Genomic DNA, 18,437 nt, shown 5'->3' on the forward strand with positions numbered 1-18,437 from the left:
ACCACAGGGATATTCCAGACCATGGGACATCGTGCTCAGTGTGAGAAGTGGGGGAAGGAGGAGGAAGGGAGGAAGTTTGGAGTGATGGAGTTTGTCTTCCCAAGTCACTGTTCCATGGGATGGGGCCCTGTTCTCCTGGAGGTGCTGAACACCTGCCCAACCATGGAAAGCAGGGAATGAATTCCTTGTTTTGCTTTGCTTGTGCACACAGCTTTTGCTCCACATTAAATTGTCTTTATCCCAAGCCACAAGTTTTCCAGCTTTTCAGCTTTGCAATTCTCTCCTGATCCCACTGAGAGAGAGAATGGCTGTGAAGGCTTGGGGGCTGCTGGGGTTAAACCACCCCAAAAGGCACCACAGTGCAGCCAGTGTTGTGGTTGATGGGCTGATAATGCACTCCAGGCAGCTGCTGAATGCACTTTCCATCCAGGAGAGTGGCACAGGGGTTAAACATCCAGCACAGGGGTTAAACATCCAGCACAGGAGTTAAACACATCCAGCACAGGAGTTAAACACATCCAGCACAGGGGTTAAACATCCAGCACAGGGGTTAAACATCCAGCACAGGAGTTAAACACATCCAGCACAGGAGTTAAACATCCAGCACAGGGGTTAAACATCCAGCACAGCTACCCCAGCTGAGGGGGTTGGGACTGGGGCATGAAAACCTCATGGATGCAGGAGGTCATGAAAAAACATGGATGAGAGCCCTTGATGAGATGTCAGATGTAAGAGAAAGCACATGGACTCCTTTGTTGCTCAAGTGGTTGTGGTGGGGTTGCTCTGGGAGCATTTCTCTGTCTGGGACATTGCAATGGGCTGGAATGCTCTGTCTTGTGCTTTGCAGCATGTTTGGGACTGGAGAGGAATTTTGGGGCTGAAATGCCCCAGTGAGTGGGGAATATCTGACACCTCATGGGCTCTGGGTTTCAAGTTCTGCCTTGATGCTGATGGAATTTTTGGTCTGCATGGGCTTTGGAGGTGAGGGTGGAAACACACAGGTGGTTGAGTATCGTGAGAGGATTTGGGAATATGGATGATGCAATCCAAACACTGGTTAGGGATAGGTCCTGTACTGACAGATCTGTAATTGCAAACAGCTCTGAAGGATTAGTTGAAATAGCAGGTTCCACTGTGGGGAGAGTATCTCAGTATAACAATATTACTTAGAGATAGATGTAACAATATAACTTAGAAATTAAGAAACTTCAGGTGGAAGTGTGGAAAAGAACAGGCATCATCCTGGGGGTCCTTGGTCCAGAGCAGCTCTGCCAGTTGTCAGACTTTAAAAAGTTTATTCTCTCTAACTTTTGAATACTTCAGTCTCCTGGGAAGACTAATGGATTTCTTATTCATGGATCAGGCTAACACAGCGTGATGGACAGAATATATAAAATGTCCAAAATATATAAAATAAAAGCACAGGTGTTTCCTGGACAGAATTTATGCTGGAATTGGTATTTTCCTCTTCAAGGAAATAGATTTAAAAATTGACTTATTTAAAAAAAAACCAAACTAAAACCCCAAACAAAACCACACATAAATTTTAAATGTTCTGGGTAGCATTGTTTTACCATCCGACCCAGAAGTTTTACAAATCATTGAGTCCTATGAATTCTTCCAGTAAGGAGGAATCTCTGTTGCTGTGAGGATTTTTTGATGCAGTCCTCTTTATATGAGTGGTGACTTTTAAAGATCCTGACTTTGAAACCAATATTCTCTGCAAAAAGGTATCTTGAGCATCTTGTTACAAGATTCACCTTCTCAGTGCTTACCTAAATGTCTTCTGCTTCCTTGATCCATTCTCCCTCTGAGGAGAACAAAGCACGGCCAGGTGGAGCTGCTGTGCCCTTTGCTGATACAGATCTTGCATTTGCTCTTGCAGGGCAGTTTGTGTCCCGGTCCCCATGTGGAATGAAGCCTGACTATTATTTTTAACCTGCAGGCTGCTCTGGGCTCAGCTCAGCAGCAGTGGGGCTGTTTGCTCAGTGGTGTTTTGGAGGTGCAGGAACACGCTGTTGGTCAGTCCATGGTCACTGGGTGGCACAGGCTGTGCTCCCTGGGCAGGGTGAGATGCAGCTGGAAAATTCAGGCTCACAATTGGGCACAGTGAACACTTAGGAGCAGAATGACTGGAACCATCTGCTTGCTCTGCAGAGCATTAAATTGTGTTCTGCTCACAAGCACACCAGGTTGTGGGAGTGTTTCTCTCAAACACTGCTTTTCACTGGGTGTCCTGGGAATGGCTGTGTCCCTGGAAAATGGAGGACTTGGAGAACTTTGGACAGGATCAAGTGAAAAGCAGAATGAAGTGAGGTGATGGACAGAGTGCTCAAAGCACAACAGAGCCTCTAGTTCAGGCAGAATGTAAAAAAGCTGCTTGGAAAGGTCTTGAATTCCTTAATGTCACCTGTCCAAAAACCACCACACAAGACTGAACAAGCCCACAGATAAATATAAAAGGTTTTTGAGAGGAGGAGGAGGGTGAGAGCCCCTCAGCCAGTGTGACTGTATGACCCACTCCTCTGTGGGGCCAGCTGGGTGTTCTCCCCCGTGAGGGGCTTTGTCTCAGTGCTCAGCCCATAAAACCTCTGGCACTGACTCTCCCCTGATTTTTCCACAGTCGGTGTTGGAAGCTCTGTGCACTGCTGAGAGCTGGTCAGGAGTTCCAGGGGGCAGCTGTAAGGAAGGCAGGGATTGGGCTGTGTGGGTTTGGGAAGTGGCTCCCACGTGGAGCTCTGAAAGGAGATGTGTGATGAGGCCACTGCTGGCACACTGCAGAAAGGGTTTAATGAAGGGCTGCACACCACAGGTGCAGCTTGTGTTTGTCTCAGGACACCCGAACTGCAGAGAAATCAGTGCTCCCAGAGCTGTTTGGACCTTGTCAGTTGAAGAAAACAAGCAAACAAACATAAAAGCCAAAAAAGCCAAGGCGATTTGTCCTCTGCTCTGCACAGACTCTGATCTTGGTGCAATATTGCTGGCAGAAAATGGGCAATAGACTGACTCAGTCCCCACCTTCCCCCATCAAAATTGCCTTTAAAGTAATTATTTTTAATTTATTTTTATGAAACGATATTTGGAAAACACAGAATTGTGTTTTACTTCAGTCATGGGAACAGATCTTTTTAAATAAAAGGCTGGAATCCTACACAAGTGCTTGACCCTGGGAGCAAACTGCTTAGAAATGAATGAAATTATCAAGTACTTAAAAGCCAGTAACGAGTTCTCTGGGCAGGCATTTCACTGGTAAAGCAATCCTGAAGCAACGAATGAGCCACTTTGTTTGCTGCCTCTGTTGACTTTAGGAGTGATCCAAGGTGAAAAAATGACCAGAAAACCTCAGTATATTTTGGGTTATAGTGAGTGTGAAGGGTGAACCCAAGGGGACTGTTTTTGCAGTGTTATTAGTTGCCAGGTGAGAGCTCTGTATCCCCAAGGTCTCAATATGTGGAAACTAATTCTTGGTTCAATTCTTTCATGGTTATGCCCCGAAGATGATGTTTTTCTCAGGAGCTGTGGCAGCAGCTGGGGTTGGTCCCCCTGTGCTCTGCCACCTCCCCAGCACACAGTGATGGAGTTCCTTAAATCACTGATCCCTCTGCTGGGCAGAGGCAAAGCAGTAAAATCAGGTCTTAAAATAAGTAAAGACACTCAACATTTCTATGAAAAGAGGTTTAATCCAGGGTGGTTTCTAAATATTAACCATGTACTAGTTTCCAGATGTGACATGCAGTACATTTTGTTTTAATTAAAAAAAAAAGAGAAATACAAAATGAGTATAAAAACAAGCCCAGGTCCCCTGATGTCACAGTGTGTGCCAGTAAAATATGACAACAAGAGAAAGAAACACAGGATTTCATACAGGAAAAGGTCCAGAGAGGTCTTTCTTATGAAAGTAGAGGTGATTTGTCACATTTAGAATTAACCACTTGTTTTGCTTTTATTCTCAGTGGTCAGGAAACAGGAGATGGAGGAGCTGCCTGAGGACAACTCCAATTTGACCAGCACCTTCCCAAGCCCCTGCTCCCTGTGAGGTCCCGTGTGCTGCTGGCAGCAGCCAGCTGCTGCCAGGGAACTGGAATCCAAGTGGTGATTTTATTCCAGAGGAAATCTGCTGTCATTGTTTTATCCCTGTTTTTCATTTACTCTGTTAGTACCATCTGCTCTCATTTTAGTTTTTGTAAAGGCCACCTGTTCTGGTACTATATTAATTTTTTAAAAATATATACAGATTTCTTTGGCACAGAGCTGTCTGCTGCCATCTGTAAGGAGATGCCATGCTCTTCCCAAGCACCATGTGTCTGTAGGTGGATACAAACATATCAAGGTAGGCTGTGCTACTTGTGAAAATGCCTTGTAAATTCAGAAGGCTTTTTCCCTGGATTACAGCACCACAAAAAATCCTGGCCTTCCAGAGGAAAAAGCCCAACCCAACCCCCCCCTTCCCACTGAGGAAAGGGGTCTGGGAGAATGAACTCATTGCAGACTTTCTGTAGTTTGGGGCTTGGTTTCTTTGCCTCTCACAGAGGGGGGATGCCCTGCCCTCCTGGGGCTCAGGTTTCCCAAGTGTGGCAGAACCAGTTCCCTGTTTTGCAAAGCCCTGGCCCAAGGGCAGTGCTGGTGCTGGGGGAGCAGCAGTGCCCCAGCACAGAGCAGAGCAGGCAGGGGTGTCCTGTGGTGTCCTGTGCACAGACACCTGCAGGCTCCACTGGGCAGATCCTGCTGGGTTGGCAAGGCTGCCTTCCCTGGCTGTGCAAACACAGCCAGCAGGAAGGGGCTGGGAAGAGGCTGGCTCCCCTGTCCTGCCTGAAATGGCAGCAGATGGGATGTGACTCCATCCAAGCAGCTTAAAAAGAGTGATTGTGAATGTTTGATGAGCCAGCTGCCTGCAGCAGTCAGACTCTGAGGTTTGCTCTTGCTGCAGATTTCCAGTTGTCACTTCTGGTCACAGATAGGCAGCAGATATAAATGTACTGAGTTAACTGTAATCCAGGCCTTCAGTGCTTCTGAGTGGAATCCTCAGACTTCAGAGAAAGAAATACTGTTAGTTAAAAAGAAAAATACAAATAGAGGCATTCAAACCTCTCTTCTTTGGCACGTCAAGAAGTACAAAAGCTGTAAGTGTTAAGGATTTGGAAGTAAGAAAGCAGGTTAAAAGCTCTGATTACATGTTTAAAATGCTGCTCCCATTTACTCAGGACATTGTAGGGCTGAGGAAGGAGGGGCAAAGGAGAACTGAGCTGTGTTTGGACACACTCCTCTGTGAAAGGCTGAGGTACTGCAGAATCTCTAGTTCTGACAGTCTCTAATGGCTTTGGGAATAGTCTCCTTTTCCACATCACTGCCCTGTCCATGCCTTGGTGACTCCACGAACAGTGAGGTGGAAAGAGGATCCAGAGGCTGCAATAAGGAGATATTTCACTTGGCAGTGCATTCAGCAGAGGAAAGTGCTTGATCATCTTCCCTTCACGCTTGGTTGGTGTTTGGTTCTTCAGTCTGAGTCAGAGTCAGAGTTCTCATCTGAGGGGTAAAACAAGGAATGAGAGTGAGATGAGAGCTGGAACCCCCCACCTGCTGCAGCTCTGGCTGGGAGAGACGCTGCTGCTCCTGGCAGGAGCTGCTCCAGAGGAAGGGCTGGGGAGTGACACTCCTGTGACATTCCTGCTGACAGGATGGAACACTGAGGGTGCTTCAAAGGAGCTGGGAGATGCTGCTGAGGGGCACTGGAGCCCCCGTGCAGGGGCTGGCTCAGAGCAGGGGGTGGCAGGGGGTGACACGAGGAGCCTGTGCTGCCCCTCCTGCCTCCAGAGCCCTGGGGGGGTCCTGCTCTGCCAGCAAAGCCTCAGAGCAGCAGCTCTGGCATGGTGGGGACCCCAACAGAGATACATCCTGCTGGCCTCAGCCCCAGCTTGGTGCTGGGGAACAGTCAGGGCAGAGCCCTCCTTGCACAGTCACACCATCCCCCCAAAGCTGCCTGGCTGCACAGCTGTGGGTTTATGTGGGTTTATGTATTTCTGCCTCCATCTCCAGGGAAATTAGATCTAATCTGTACCCTAATTTTGTGCCCTTGTCACTTGATCATCTTCTGAGGTCAGTTCAGTTTTTAGTCTTAACAGTCTATTTCCTGTGATCTGTTCCACTTAATTCTTCTTTTTTGGTCTCTCTTTTTGGCCTAAAGCTTGCAAAACATTTAACAGTCTACTAAAATCCCTAGAAAAGGCTGTTAGTGCAACTGTACACCTTCTAGGATTCTATACACATCTTGGGTGTTTGTTTTTGAGGAGGTTGTGGGTTTTGGTTTTGTGTGGGTTGTTGTTTTGGGTTTGGGGATTTATTTTCTTGTTTTTTTATTTAAAACATGGAACAGTCTTTTTCCTCTGTGTATGTGGAATGAGCAGTGTCACAGGGACATGATGCCCAATTTGGGCTGCTGGGTACTGTAAAACTGCTACCTCTGGCCTGACTTGACCTGAATTGGATTTAAACACCCAACAGTGGGTCCCTCTTTTTATCTTTGTCTAAGTGGATCTGTCTGAAGTAGACAGAGAAAACAAATTCATAATAATCTTGTTGATTTTATGCTGTTTGGCCCTGGGATTTCAAGGCCATTTGCCCACAGATGGTCAAAGCTGGTCATAACAGGCAATCATGATAAGGAGATGATAAAGAGAAGAGCACTATTGGACATAAAAGACTGTGGACAAATGGATGTTAATTATTAAGTTACCAAGGAAAAAAGGCAGATGTTTGCTTGTTTTTACAGTAAGATATTTTGATGGGGGAAGAAAGTCTGTGCTGCTGATGATTTCTATAACTGGATTTAGGGCCTTTCAGATTTAGATGTCGTGAAACTCTAAGAAACTTCACATTCCTGGCTTGCTCCTTATCTTTGTAAGTCCCTGAAATCCCAGTTGTTGTATTCAAGGACTGAGCAGCTTCATAACTGAGCACAGTTGTGGCATAGAAAACCAAGGCAGCCAGGAATAGAAACTAAGTGCTCTTGCTCCCCTCCAAAGGTGAAATGGAGAAGAAAATCTCACATTACCTGCTCGTGTGACAAACCAGGGAATTTTACCCACCTTCTGACTTGTGCCCCTCGGGGGGATCAGAGCTGCCCTGCTTCAGGAAGCTGACCAGGTCATTGAAGGTGATGTAGAAATCAATGGCAAACACGATGGTGGCCACAAACCCAAACACCTGCAAGGGCAAAAGAACACTCTCTTTAACAACAGGCCACGTCCATCAATGACAAAGCCAAATGAGGCTGAGCCAACACAAGAAAAACTCAAAGCTTGAGCTTGGTGGTTTTGGCCTGTGCCTTTCCATGAAGACAGGGAAGGGAAATGGCTTGTGACCCATTGGCCTCAGCTAAATTACAGCTAATTTGGGAGCCTGAGAAGTCATCAGATGTGTCCTTAGCCCTTCCCCAGGTCCCTCTGGGCATGTTCTGAGCATCAGCTCTGCTGGGAGTTGCAGGAGAACAAAACCTGCACCTCCACCACCCCAGGGCATCTCTGTGCCACCAAGAAATCACCTTGATTTCTCTGGAAATAATTTCTTACTGGTTTGCAAGGAGACCTGTCTATTGCTGAGTGAACTAGACTGAGATTAAAATGATTCTGAAGTTCTCCCTTCAGAGCCAGAGCAGCAGCAGTGCCAAGAACAGGCTGGGTTTCACTCTGGGGTAAATGCACTTGTACTCCTCCACCTCTAAATTGAGGGACAAAGATTAAAACAAGGTCTGTGTTGGAGCTGTGTGTGACTGGGGGTGGTTTGATAAGGGCTCCTGGTCAGCACTACTGGGTATTGTTCTCCCTTATCTTTAAAAATTATGATGCAGATTTTATTTATGTTGCATCCATTATTGATGCCTAGAGTCAGGTTGCAGATGCAGAGGCCGGATTGTATTTCTGAACACAAAATGCTGATGGCAAAGGCTCTCTCCTGGGCAGCCCTTGTACTGGAGGGTAAAATGACACTGCTCTTGTTTCAACTCATCCCAAGTAAAATTGAGAGGTAGAGGCAGGAGGTTGAAATGACTTAATTTAGACTGGCCTTAGCAGTTACAGGTTTGATTCCTTTTTTTAATCATTAGTATTATTCCCTCCATTCAAGGATCTTGCTACTCTTTGCAGGAACAGTTTCTCTTCCCTGTACATCTGGGGAAGTTAAAAAGCAGAACAGGTGCCTTCCCTAAGGAGCACAGTTAACACTGAGCAGCACTGTCACAATGAAAAACTATTGATTCAAAACATATTTTTCTGAATAACTGACCATTTCCTCTTTGCTTTGGGCAAAGGAATTCTCAGTTAATTGCAGAAACTTCTGTTACTTGCAATGGGGTCAAAATTGAACTGTTTCTGAACTATATCTACAGGCAGTTCACCAAAATACTTGAGTGGAAAGCTCATGTCTACTCACCCCTGCTGCTTTAGATGCTCCATCATTGTACTTGGAGACAGCAGCAATGGAAATGGCAAAGTAAATGATGGCAGCAGTGACACAGCGCAAGAAATCCTGTGAAAGAAGCAGTGGTGCATTCCCAGATTAGTCATGGAGCTCCAGCATGCAAACCCCTCTGCAAATGCCTTGGGAAATGACCCCTCAAACCCTCTGTTCCTGCAGCAGTGACCACCCTGGGGCTGCTGTGTGAGCACAGCCCTGTGCTGCAGGAACTGCTCCTCTGGGGAATGAATGTTCTAAAGGGATGACTGGAATCTTGGCATGAGCTTCTGCTCTTGGAGCTGCTGTGTGACTCCTGCTTTTAACTTGTGTGGGGCTGGGAAGAGCTGTCCTGTGGCATTTGCCTGGAGCACAGCAAGGAAAGAACCATCTGAAATGCCTGAAAGTCTCATCTTTAAGCAGAACTCCTGTGGTACCAGGGGCTCAGGAGGAGGCTACAGCTCCTGTGGGAACAGGTGGGTGCTTGTCCCTACATGGATATGGGGCTATATGATGATCTGTCTGTAGGAACTCCTCAGTCAGGAATTAACCCCTTTGTTTATTGAAATGGTTTATGCTCAGCATGTTGCTGTGACTCCAGCAGCCTGCCCAAGTGCCTGTTGTGATCACTGGGATAGGTGCTGCTGTGGCTCTGCAGGGCAGGGCCATGCCCTGGGACACCAGCAGGGATGTCTCTGAAGTGGGTGTTAAATAGAGCTGTGATTCCCAGGGATGTGCAAATCGTGGGAGCTGCACTTGAGCTTTGTTCACAGTTAGCTCTTCTGCCCTTTCAGAACAGATGGATGATGTCTCAGAACACAAATCCTACAAGCAACTTGACTCTTCTGAAGTCAGGACAGGGTTAATTATCTACATTCTGTGGCTGCAGTATATTAAGGTAATGGCCACAATAAACACACGAGTGCCTTTTTTGTCTTAGTTCTGGAATCAGATGGGTGTAGAAAATGAGAAAATGATGGAACTGAGATTACCAAGTGAAAACTGTGCAGTGCCAAAGCCACCGATGCCGCTTTACCCACCAGGGCCTCACTCACGTCGTTTTTATGCACTGAGAGCTCTAGTTCAGATCTCACTGTGATGAACTGTTGCTGGTACCAAGAGAGACTCCAGACTGATTAGATTAGCAGGGGTTTTGGCAGTATTTGTACTCTAGACAGCTGCTCCCTGTGCAGTGTCTGAGGCAGCAGGGACATCCAGTGGCCAGGATCGCCTGCAGCCCCAGCACTGGGCTCCTGTGTGGGCAGGAATGGGCAGGAGCTGCAGGGCTCCCCCTTTCCAGAAGCAGCTGTGTTTGTGGTATGACTCTGCCCCTCTGCAGCGCTTGCTGAGAATTTAAAACCATCCCAGTAAAGTCTGTCCCTCATTAACAGCACAGCTGTGTCCCTGCTGCTCAGGGTGGCAATGGTGAGGAGCCCCCAGCACTGGTCAGGCTGACTTAGGCTGATGCTGCCTCTGAAGATCCAGCCCCAAGCCACGTGCCTGGAATCAGGCATAAATTGTGTGCTTTGATAAAGCCAAGCTTTGTGTCAGCACCAGAACAAGCTATAGTGTACAGCACAGCATGGTTCAAAGAGTGCTGGGGGACCTGCTGGACGAGAGGCAACACGGACAAGTTTCTAATAAGGGGGTGAACTTGTTAACAGTGACCCTAAACTCCTGTGCAGTCCCTTCTCCTCCTGCAGCCCTGCCCAGTTCAGTCGGGGGGTTTGTGCTGCACATTCCACTTACCGTCAGAGGCCAGTAGAGTCCTTTAAACTTCTCATTAAGCTTGGAGGCGTAGGCATAAAAAAGAAACAGTGCCAGCAGAAACTCTAGGAGTGGTGCCATCATGAAAGAAGCTGCTAGAGATGCAATATAGCAGATAAAGATGATAAATGACAGCACCTGGAGTAGAGGGAAAACTCGTCGTTATTGGCCTGGAATAGCAGAGCTGTGTGGCTGAGCAGCTCAGAAGGGTTGTTTTCCCTGTGTGTTTCTGTCAGTGCTGCTGCTGAAGGCATTGCTTTGCTTCTTACTGGTTTGTTTTTTTTATATATTGGGCCAAATGAATTTTCTTGTTCAGCATGGAATAAATCTCAAGTAATGGTGTTTATTTCCAGGCGTGTGAAATCGGTTTTCCGGAGCGCTGGGTGGATCTGCACCTCTCTGAGTCAGTGATTTGCTCTGGATTGTAAACAGTTCTGACAACATAATTCTGAAAAGAGAGTGGGGCTCTGCCAAGCAAGCAGAGCTTTAAGCTTTCAGCTATGGCAGGTCTCATTTCAAACCCAAATCATTGCTCAGACAGCCCAAAGTAACTCAGCATTTATAATCTCCTTAGAGTGGAAAGAAAAAAGTCTGCTGATGATGGATAGAAAAGAGCCAAGAATTAATTGTTCTGTGGTGTCTGGAAGTCTCTGGTTCTAGTTTTCCAGTGTAGAAAGCTGCTTTAGATAGTATTAGGGTAGATAACTCCCATAAATTTATCTCCACGATGTTTCCTAACACTACAAAATAATAAAAATGGCATTTCTTTTTCCATTCAATTAAAATACCTTCGGAATACAGTTTATGGTTCAAGACAGAAAGTGTCACAATGGGAAAATGGCTAAAGAAAATGATTTTTTACCTAAACCAGGTAGTACCAGTGCTGTCCTGCACTTCTGGACTTTGAGCTGCTGTTGGTGAAGGTGGGAGGGGGGGGAACCAGGGAGAACCTTCAGAACATCTCAGATGATGTACTGGGAGTTGGTCACCTGCAGGAAGAGGCTCCAGCCCTGCTGTTTTACTGCCTTGCAGGGAAACTGGTTGCTGTTGTCATCAAATCAGCTTAAAGTAACAAAAACAGGATACTGAATTACACATTTTGTGTGTTATGTGCCAGTTTGCACCTGGGCTGCTCTTCCCTTGTGGAGACAAATCCCTGCCTTCCCAGTGCTCAGAGATGCTTTGGGTACTGTCTGAGCATCCCATCACAAGGATTTTTTGAACTTCTAAATTCTAAATTGTGACACTGACCTTCCCACTTATACAAGACTGAAAATAAATGTATTATTTTCTCCCAGATGGCATATCTGAAGGCAGGTGTGGCTTCCTGCAAAGCCACTCAATGTATTTGCCTCGATAAATTTCAGCTCAATGGATTTCTTTGCTTGTGTTCACCTGGACCTCAGAAAAAAAATCATTATTATACTTGACTGATAAGGCTCCTATAAATAATTATTAATTAATAATTATGCCTAGGAGATGTCAGCCAACACTCAAATACATGTACCATAAGAGCCTGTTTAAGTTTAGGGGGCAACTAAGCAGTTCAATCCCATGAAATAATTTTTTTATGTAATTAATTAAGAAGCCTTTATTCTAAGCCTGTTTTTGGGGGAAAGCAGTCAGTTCTTCACCAGGCTGCTGAGAGCTGGAGAATATTGTTTTGATCCATTAGGAGTGGGTGGTGAAGTTAGAGAGGATGTGCCATTTTTAGTAAGAGACTATATTTATCTTAAACTGCCTATGCATTGTTCTTGTTTCACTAAGAAGCTGATCTGGTGCAGTATAGGCTCTTACCTCTTCATATTTACACTGTTTGTTGCTGTTTATGCTATTATTTTTTGGTTATTGCTTACACAGCCTCTTGGCAGGTTTTTCTAGTTTTCCTACAGCAGAGGGAACTCATTCACTGTATCTCATCCTCAGCTGGTATTTTCTGTCAGTGAGTGGAGAGTGGTGAGTGGTCTTTGAAGAGAAGTGGATATAACAGAGCTTGAAAGCTACTAAGAGGAGAGAGGATTTCTTCCTCCTTCCTATCACACCTGCTCTCTTCCCCCCCTTCCCCAAGAACAAAGACTAGACTTCGTGAATCTGCTTCACCTGCATTTGTGGAACATAATTTAGGCATGGTTTAATGTGTTCTTGGATTAAAAAGAAATCACCATGTACACAGGACATTTTTCTTGTTCTGGTGTTGAAAAAATATCTCCCTTTTGTGGCTGAAGGGAAGTGTGTGATGGGGAGGAACAGCAGCAGGGAGGAGATGTTCAGGATAGGGGTCACCTACCAAAGTCCTTTCAATGGCAGAACGTTAGACCTGAACTAAACCTGGTAATCTCTTATGAAAGGATTAAATGCAGTGTTAAATAATCCATCACACTGCAGCAGCAAGGGGAGGCAGAGAGGCAAATCTGAGATATGTAAGTTGATGGTGCACAGTTGAGATCCCTTTGATCTCGATTCTGTTTGATGCAGTAAGTCCTGTGCTCTGCCTGCCTTTGTACAGAGAAAAGAGTTTTCCTGTCAGAAAGTGGGGAGGTGAAAGGCAGAGCCTTTGAGCTCTTTTATCATCAGCTTTATGGGAATTTGTGCAAGTCAAGGTTCCCACTGTCTCCCCCTCACCCGGACGTGGGTTGGAACAGGAGCCCAAGTCCTGCTGTAACACAGCTCAGGGGGCAAACAGGAGCTTCTTTTGTGGAAAGAAAAAGTCAAGGAGCTCCTGCTCCAGTGTGCTGTGTGCCAGTGGGATTCCTGCCTCTGTGCCAGGTAGGCTGCTGAAGACACAGAAAGATCAGTCATTTCACCTTTCTGATTTGGTCTGATCCAGAGAAGCTGGGGAAATATTGTTCGTTTTAAAATCTGGTTACCAGGCAGTTACTTGTTCAAACAAACCCCTCCATCACTGGTAGGTCACAGCAGTGACCTGCTGCCTGTTCCTCAGCCCTGAAGGACAGTTTCTGTATTCCCACATCCCCTGAGAGGGGGATGTCCAGCCTGTCCCGTTGTGCAGGAGAGGTGCACGTCAAGGCACAGTAAAAAAGGCACCCTGGATTCACAAGAAGTCCCTTGATTGCAACAGATTATTGATTCTATTAGTAAAGGGGAAAGACTCTGACCTGAAGTCATAACTGCTCTGCAGTTAAGCGTCAGTCCTCATTTTGGGGGCACTCAGGGACTGAGGAGGCCCAAGGAGGATTTTATGTGAAAAACCCATCTATAAAATAGTGGACCAGATTTTGAGGATGCAGGTTTGAAGGGTGGTGTTTTTAGATGCTACAGCCTTCCTTGGGCGAAGTGTAGAAGGTGCAGGAAGGGGAGAGAGGCAAAGAAAGAGCGAGAGAAGCAAAGGGAAGGAGGTGCCCAAGGGCTCTGCCAGGTGATAGCTACAGGGATGGTTCTTCCTTGTCTCTCTTTGCAGCCCTGACATGGATGGATTTCAGTGCCAAACCTACTCAGTAGCTTGGGGACAGCCCTATGTAATGCAAGAGCCCACAAATTGTAGGGTTTTGATGGTTTCTCATTTCTTTTTGTGTAGAGCTCATTTGCCCTTCTGACATGTGGAGTGCATGGACTCCTGGAGCAATACTGGCTATCATCTGCTACTGTCTTTTCTGAATTATAAAACTGAGTAGTTATCTTGTTACCTTGTGTGACCATTTAAATGCACTGCCACTAATTCAAGCATTTGATGTTACCTTAAAAGTTGGAAATTTAAAAAATATACCTCTCCTCCCACAATACACACACTGAAGTGCCAGTGTGTATCCAGAAATAATGACACCTACCTACTTACTTTTCCAGACTTCAAGTCTTTGAGACAAACACCTATCAATGTGAAAGTTGCTTTAAAACTCAAAAGCAACCTTCAGAATACAACCTGACCCCTCTGAAGACTGTAAAATGTTCCAGTGCACATCACACTTGTTCTGCACCTCTTTTCCTGCAGCTGTTTAAGGGTGATTTCAGAGAAAGGTCAAGCAAAGGGACCTTGTTTTTCTAATACTCTGTGTCTATGCTAAAAACCAGGCAGCTAAGAGAGGAAGTTTGTGAGGCTCAATGCAGTGGCAAGTTCATTTCTAGCACTTTCAGAAAGCACTGCAGCTTCTGGGAAAAACTAAAAGTTAATAGTGTTTTATAAGTTCTATCCATTTGTGTTTACACAGGGTGTTTTACTTCCCCCCACTGGGGTTACATCCTCAGCACTGACAGCAGCTCAGAGTCTGAGTTGTTCCCGTGCTGCTGCTGCTGAGAGGTTGGTGTGACTGTTGCCAGCTTTACTATGGAGGAATATCTGGATGCAGAAAGCTCTAATGCAGCAAAGAGCAGGACAGGATCCTTTCATAGCTTGGCAATGGTACAAGTAAAAAAAGATCCTGGCTAAAAGAAGCCTGACTTTTCACTGAGTACTTTTTATGTACATTCCCACAAAATAAAAAAGAGAAATATTACATAGTACTTTTTTAAAGGAACTTCTTTGGCATTGTGTTTCAGAAAGTAATTTTGTCCCATGTAATTATTACTTAATATTGTGTTGCTGAGCTTCTTAAACTGGCCAGGCATTACAAAGTTATACTTCATTGTATAATCAGCTTGCAATTTAAGGTCTAAAATATGAGTTACACTGGTTAGAGAGCAGTGTCCCTTAAGGGAGGGGGGACTGCTGGAGTCTGAGGTCATGGCAACTCAGAAGGTGTTTGTCTGCTCTGTGAAGGGAACAGCCCCAGTGCCTCCCATGGGTACAGGCAGATATTGGGGTGCAGCTGAACCACTGCAGGCTGCTCCTCATCTCCCCTCCACAGAAAAGAACAGCTTTGCTCAAAGTTCTCAAAGTGGCTAGTGGTGACATCTTTTGGACAAGAGTGCATTTGGTTATTATTTTTTGGCAGAGGGACAAAGTACATCACTTGGTGAGCTCTGCTATTCAGTTATTTCTCCATTGTACTTGTGCAGGTGAAGTTCCTGGTCCCCAGAATTATCTGAGGGGTGGCCTCCTGCCTACAGACCCTGAAAAAGGTGCAGGAGTCTTCTTCAAAGGAGATTTTACACCAAGCAGTGGAAGTTTCAGTTAGGAAGGTCAGTTCAGAGAAGAATGAAAAGACAGAAGAAAGACAAGAAAAGAGAGAAACAGGCACAATGATTTCTACATCCTTTATGTCACCACAAAGGTGGCACAACTTCACATATTCATGCTGCATTTTTATAGAAAAACAAAGTGTAGTGCCACTGCATACTGGCTTGAGGAGACTAAGGAGATGCCAATTTAGTCACCAGGACAAACACAAAGCCAGACTGAAGCAGTAGGGGTGAGCAGCTGAATGCAGACATGGGGATCTTGCCTGGACAAGCTCTGGTGGCAGGTATGAGAGTGGCTGTTAAATGGTTCCAACACAGGACAGAGGGAACTGAAAACTGCACTGAAGGGTAGAAAGAGCATGGATGAGATGCTGACCTTCGAGAGAGCAGCTCGAGTATTTGGGAAAAATTAGTAGCTCAAGAAGAGTGTTAAAATATATGGAAGAAATAATGGCATGGGGGGAATAGAGAGAAAAAAATTATCTTGGGAGATGAAGAATGGTGATTAGAAAATGGAGCAAGGCAGTGAGAATAAACAGGATCAGGAAAGAGCAAAGCTTATTCATCAGCAACTTGATGTTGCTGCTTCTTTCTGGCTCTGTAGGTATCCCAGATGGAATAAAAAATTAATAAGGCAGGTTAACAGGGGGTGCACTAGATGTTCCCCAGAGGTCCCTTCCAACCCCACCCATTGTGAGATTCTGTGGAGATCAAAAGAAAAAGAAGCAGGTGTGTGTGGGGGGAGGATAACTTCCTTATCTGAATAAAATTTGAGGTTATAGTTACAGTTCTAGCAGTAATCAGCTCCATCTCCAGCCTGACTTGTTCTGGGGAAACACCAAGATACCCAGACCTGATAGCCCACAGAGCAGTTTACAGACCAGTGTGAAAATTACACCTGAACATGGTAAAGATCCATCCTCCATGTGGAAATGTGTGACTGTTATTTAAAAAGTGGCTGTAGCAGTTTCCTGCCAGCTGAACAGAGCAGTCCTGGTGGGCAGTGTGGAGCTCCCGGTGCAGCTGCCCTGGGACAAGCACTGCCAGGCCCTGCAGCCTCCAGCACTGCAAGGAAAGGGAATGTGGCACTTGTCTCAATCTGCAGAGCCTGGGGCAGCCAGTGACAGCTGAACTGGTCACCTGCCAGCCCCTTCTGCTGCTCAGAGCAAGGCTTTTCACTGGCTCCCCAGCGTGGTGCTGGGGCCACGGGTGTGCTGAGCCCGCTCGTGATCACTGTCACAGCCCACAGAGGAGAAGTGAAACCCTCTGCTCAGTCAGGGGTTGCCCAGAGTACTGCTGGGCTTTGGTGGCAACGCACTGTGCAGGGTCTGGTGGTTTTTGAAGGTTGCAAACCTGACTTGGCGTTTCCTGCAGTGGAGCAGCAGCTCCCACCGATCCCCCGCAGCAGAGCTGCTGCTTGCACAGCTGGAAAGCCAAGAAATAAAGTGCATTTCTGGTGAACTGCCCAGCTGCTGAATAATAATGTGACATTTGATAACAGTAATGAGGACCCCACTTTGTTTCTGAACAAAAGACACTCTATATCCCATGAATATTATTTACAAAGGTCCTTGCAGAACCCCATCCTGCATCAGCACTGTGTCAAAGAGGGAAAATGAAACATTCAAGACCTGAAATACAAAGCTAAAGATGAAACACAGATTTAAACTGTGAGAGATTGAACTTGGACTCGTCTTCAATTATTTGGCACTGCACTTCTCTAATTGTATACAGACTGCATTTATTCTGGGGCTTGTGTTGTCCTCAAGGGTTTCTTCTGGCAAGGCTTAGACAACTGGAGAGAAACTACTGCTGCCTGCCCTCTGCCAGGAAACCACGTCCTAAGCACATGGGCTGGCCTGCAACAGCACACAGAGATTTCAGCAGATGGGCTTTCAGAGCTGCTTTCAGCCAGCCAAACCCTTGGGAAGCCCTGAGTGGCCTTATAGAGGATAAATCCCTGTTTTGGCAAGACAGAGCAGTTTTTATTACTCCAAGGAGGCATAATCAGCACTTCTCTATGACAACAAAAGGGTGAGTCTGATCCCATGACCAAAACAGTATTCCTCAAATATGTCATCATTCAGAGATGCTAAAAGCCAGTCTGTCTGAAAGCCATCATTAACTGGCTGTAAGCTTGTAAAGGAAATTCCAGTGTAGGTTATAGTATGTAACAAAAATACGTGCCAAGAGAGCCAAGTTAGTTGGGTTTTGGTATCTTCTAAATGTGTGTTTTTGTAAGCTATGCTGTACGAGTGATGGGGTACTTGGAATTTTTTTAGTGGAGCTGATACAGCTCATGGACTGCTGCTGCTCAGCCCAAGCTTTCCCCACCACAGAAGCCATCCTCACCTCCTGAATGAAAGCCTTTTCCTCTCAAAGCCAGCCTCACATCTCCCTGTGCTCTCTGCCACAGGGCAGTGCTCACAGCCTCACACTCTTAGGGCTGGTCCCCCCCAGCTGGCCATGGACAGTTCTGCCTCTTCCTTCCCTTTCTCTTGCTTGAATTTCCTTGTTTCCTTCCCTGAGCTCACACAGTGAATACCCAGAGTCACCTTGCACATGTAAACAGCACTCCACAGACTTGACTACTCTTTTGGGCTGCCCAAGCTCTAGGTAAGATCATACAAAACTTAGTGTTTAAATTTATCATTATTTCTGACAAAAATTATGTTGAAGGTCTGATTTCAATCAACTAGCTTTCTACTCAAAAGTTAAATTTTATTGTGAAATACCCACTTCCCTTGGGTTAAGTGATCTCTTTCCCTATCATGTGGGTACTGTTTCAGCTGCCAGGCTTTAAGCCTTTACAAATAAAATTCCAGAAAGTGTCACACTGAAACCCAAAGGCCTATAATTACCACCAGCCCTGACCTCAGAACCTGTATCTAAAGGAAAACCCTGGTGTATTTTTGGGGGAGCACTGTTTCCATTGCCAGGCCATGCTTGTTTCTAATGATCATTATTTGCTCATTATTTGGCACTTTCCCAGTAAGGATCACAGAATCATTAAGGCTGGAAAAGACCTCCAAGACTGTGGAGTCCCCCCTGTGCCCGATGCCTCCTTGTCCCCAGCCCAGAGCACTGAGGCCTGGCCTTCCTTGGGCACCTCCAGGGATGGGGACTCCAAACCTCCCTGGGCAGCCCCTTCC

At 46.0% G+C, this 18,437-nt stretch overlaps 1 protein-coding gene across 1 annotated transcript; it reads right to left on the bottom strand.

The window, feature by feature from the left end:
- Positions 1 to 3,660: 3,660 nt before the first annotated feature.
- Positions 3,661 to 10,354, bottom strand: CMTM3 (CKLF like MARVEL transmembrane domain containing 3). Its single transcript, XM_018087007.1, has 4 exons — positions 10,195 to 10,354; positions 8,425 to 8,520; positions 7,083 to 7,200; positions 3,661 to 5,523 (listed from the first exon to the last, which is right to left on the bottom strand). Exons 1-4 carry the CDS (start codon positions 10,294 to 10,296, stop codon positions 5,495 to 5,497), a joined length of 345 nt encoding a protein of 114 aa, XP_017942496.1. The 5' UTR covers positions 10,297 to 10,354; the 3' UTR covers positions 3,661 to 5,494.
- Between the last annotated feature and the right edge of the window lie 8,083 nt (positions 10,355 to 18,437).

The sequence above is a fragment of the Manacus vitellinus genome, unplaced genomic scaffold (genome assembly GCF_001715985.3).
Source record: "Manacus vitellinus isolate BGI_N305 unplaced genomic scaffold, ASM171598v3 scaffold_10_pilon, whole genome shotgun sequence".
Taxonomy (NCBI): domain Eukaryota; kingdom Metazoa; phylum Chordata; class Aves; order Passeriformes; family Pipridae; genus Manacus; species Manacus vitellinus.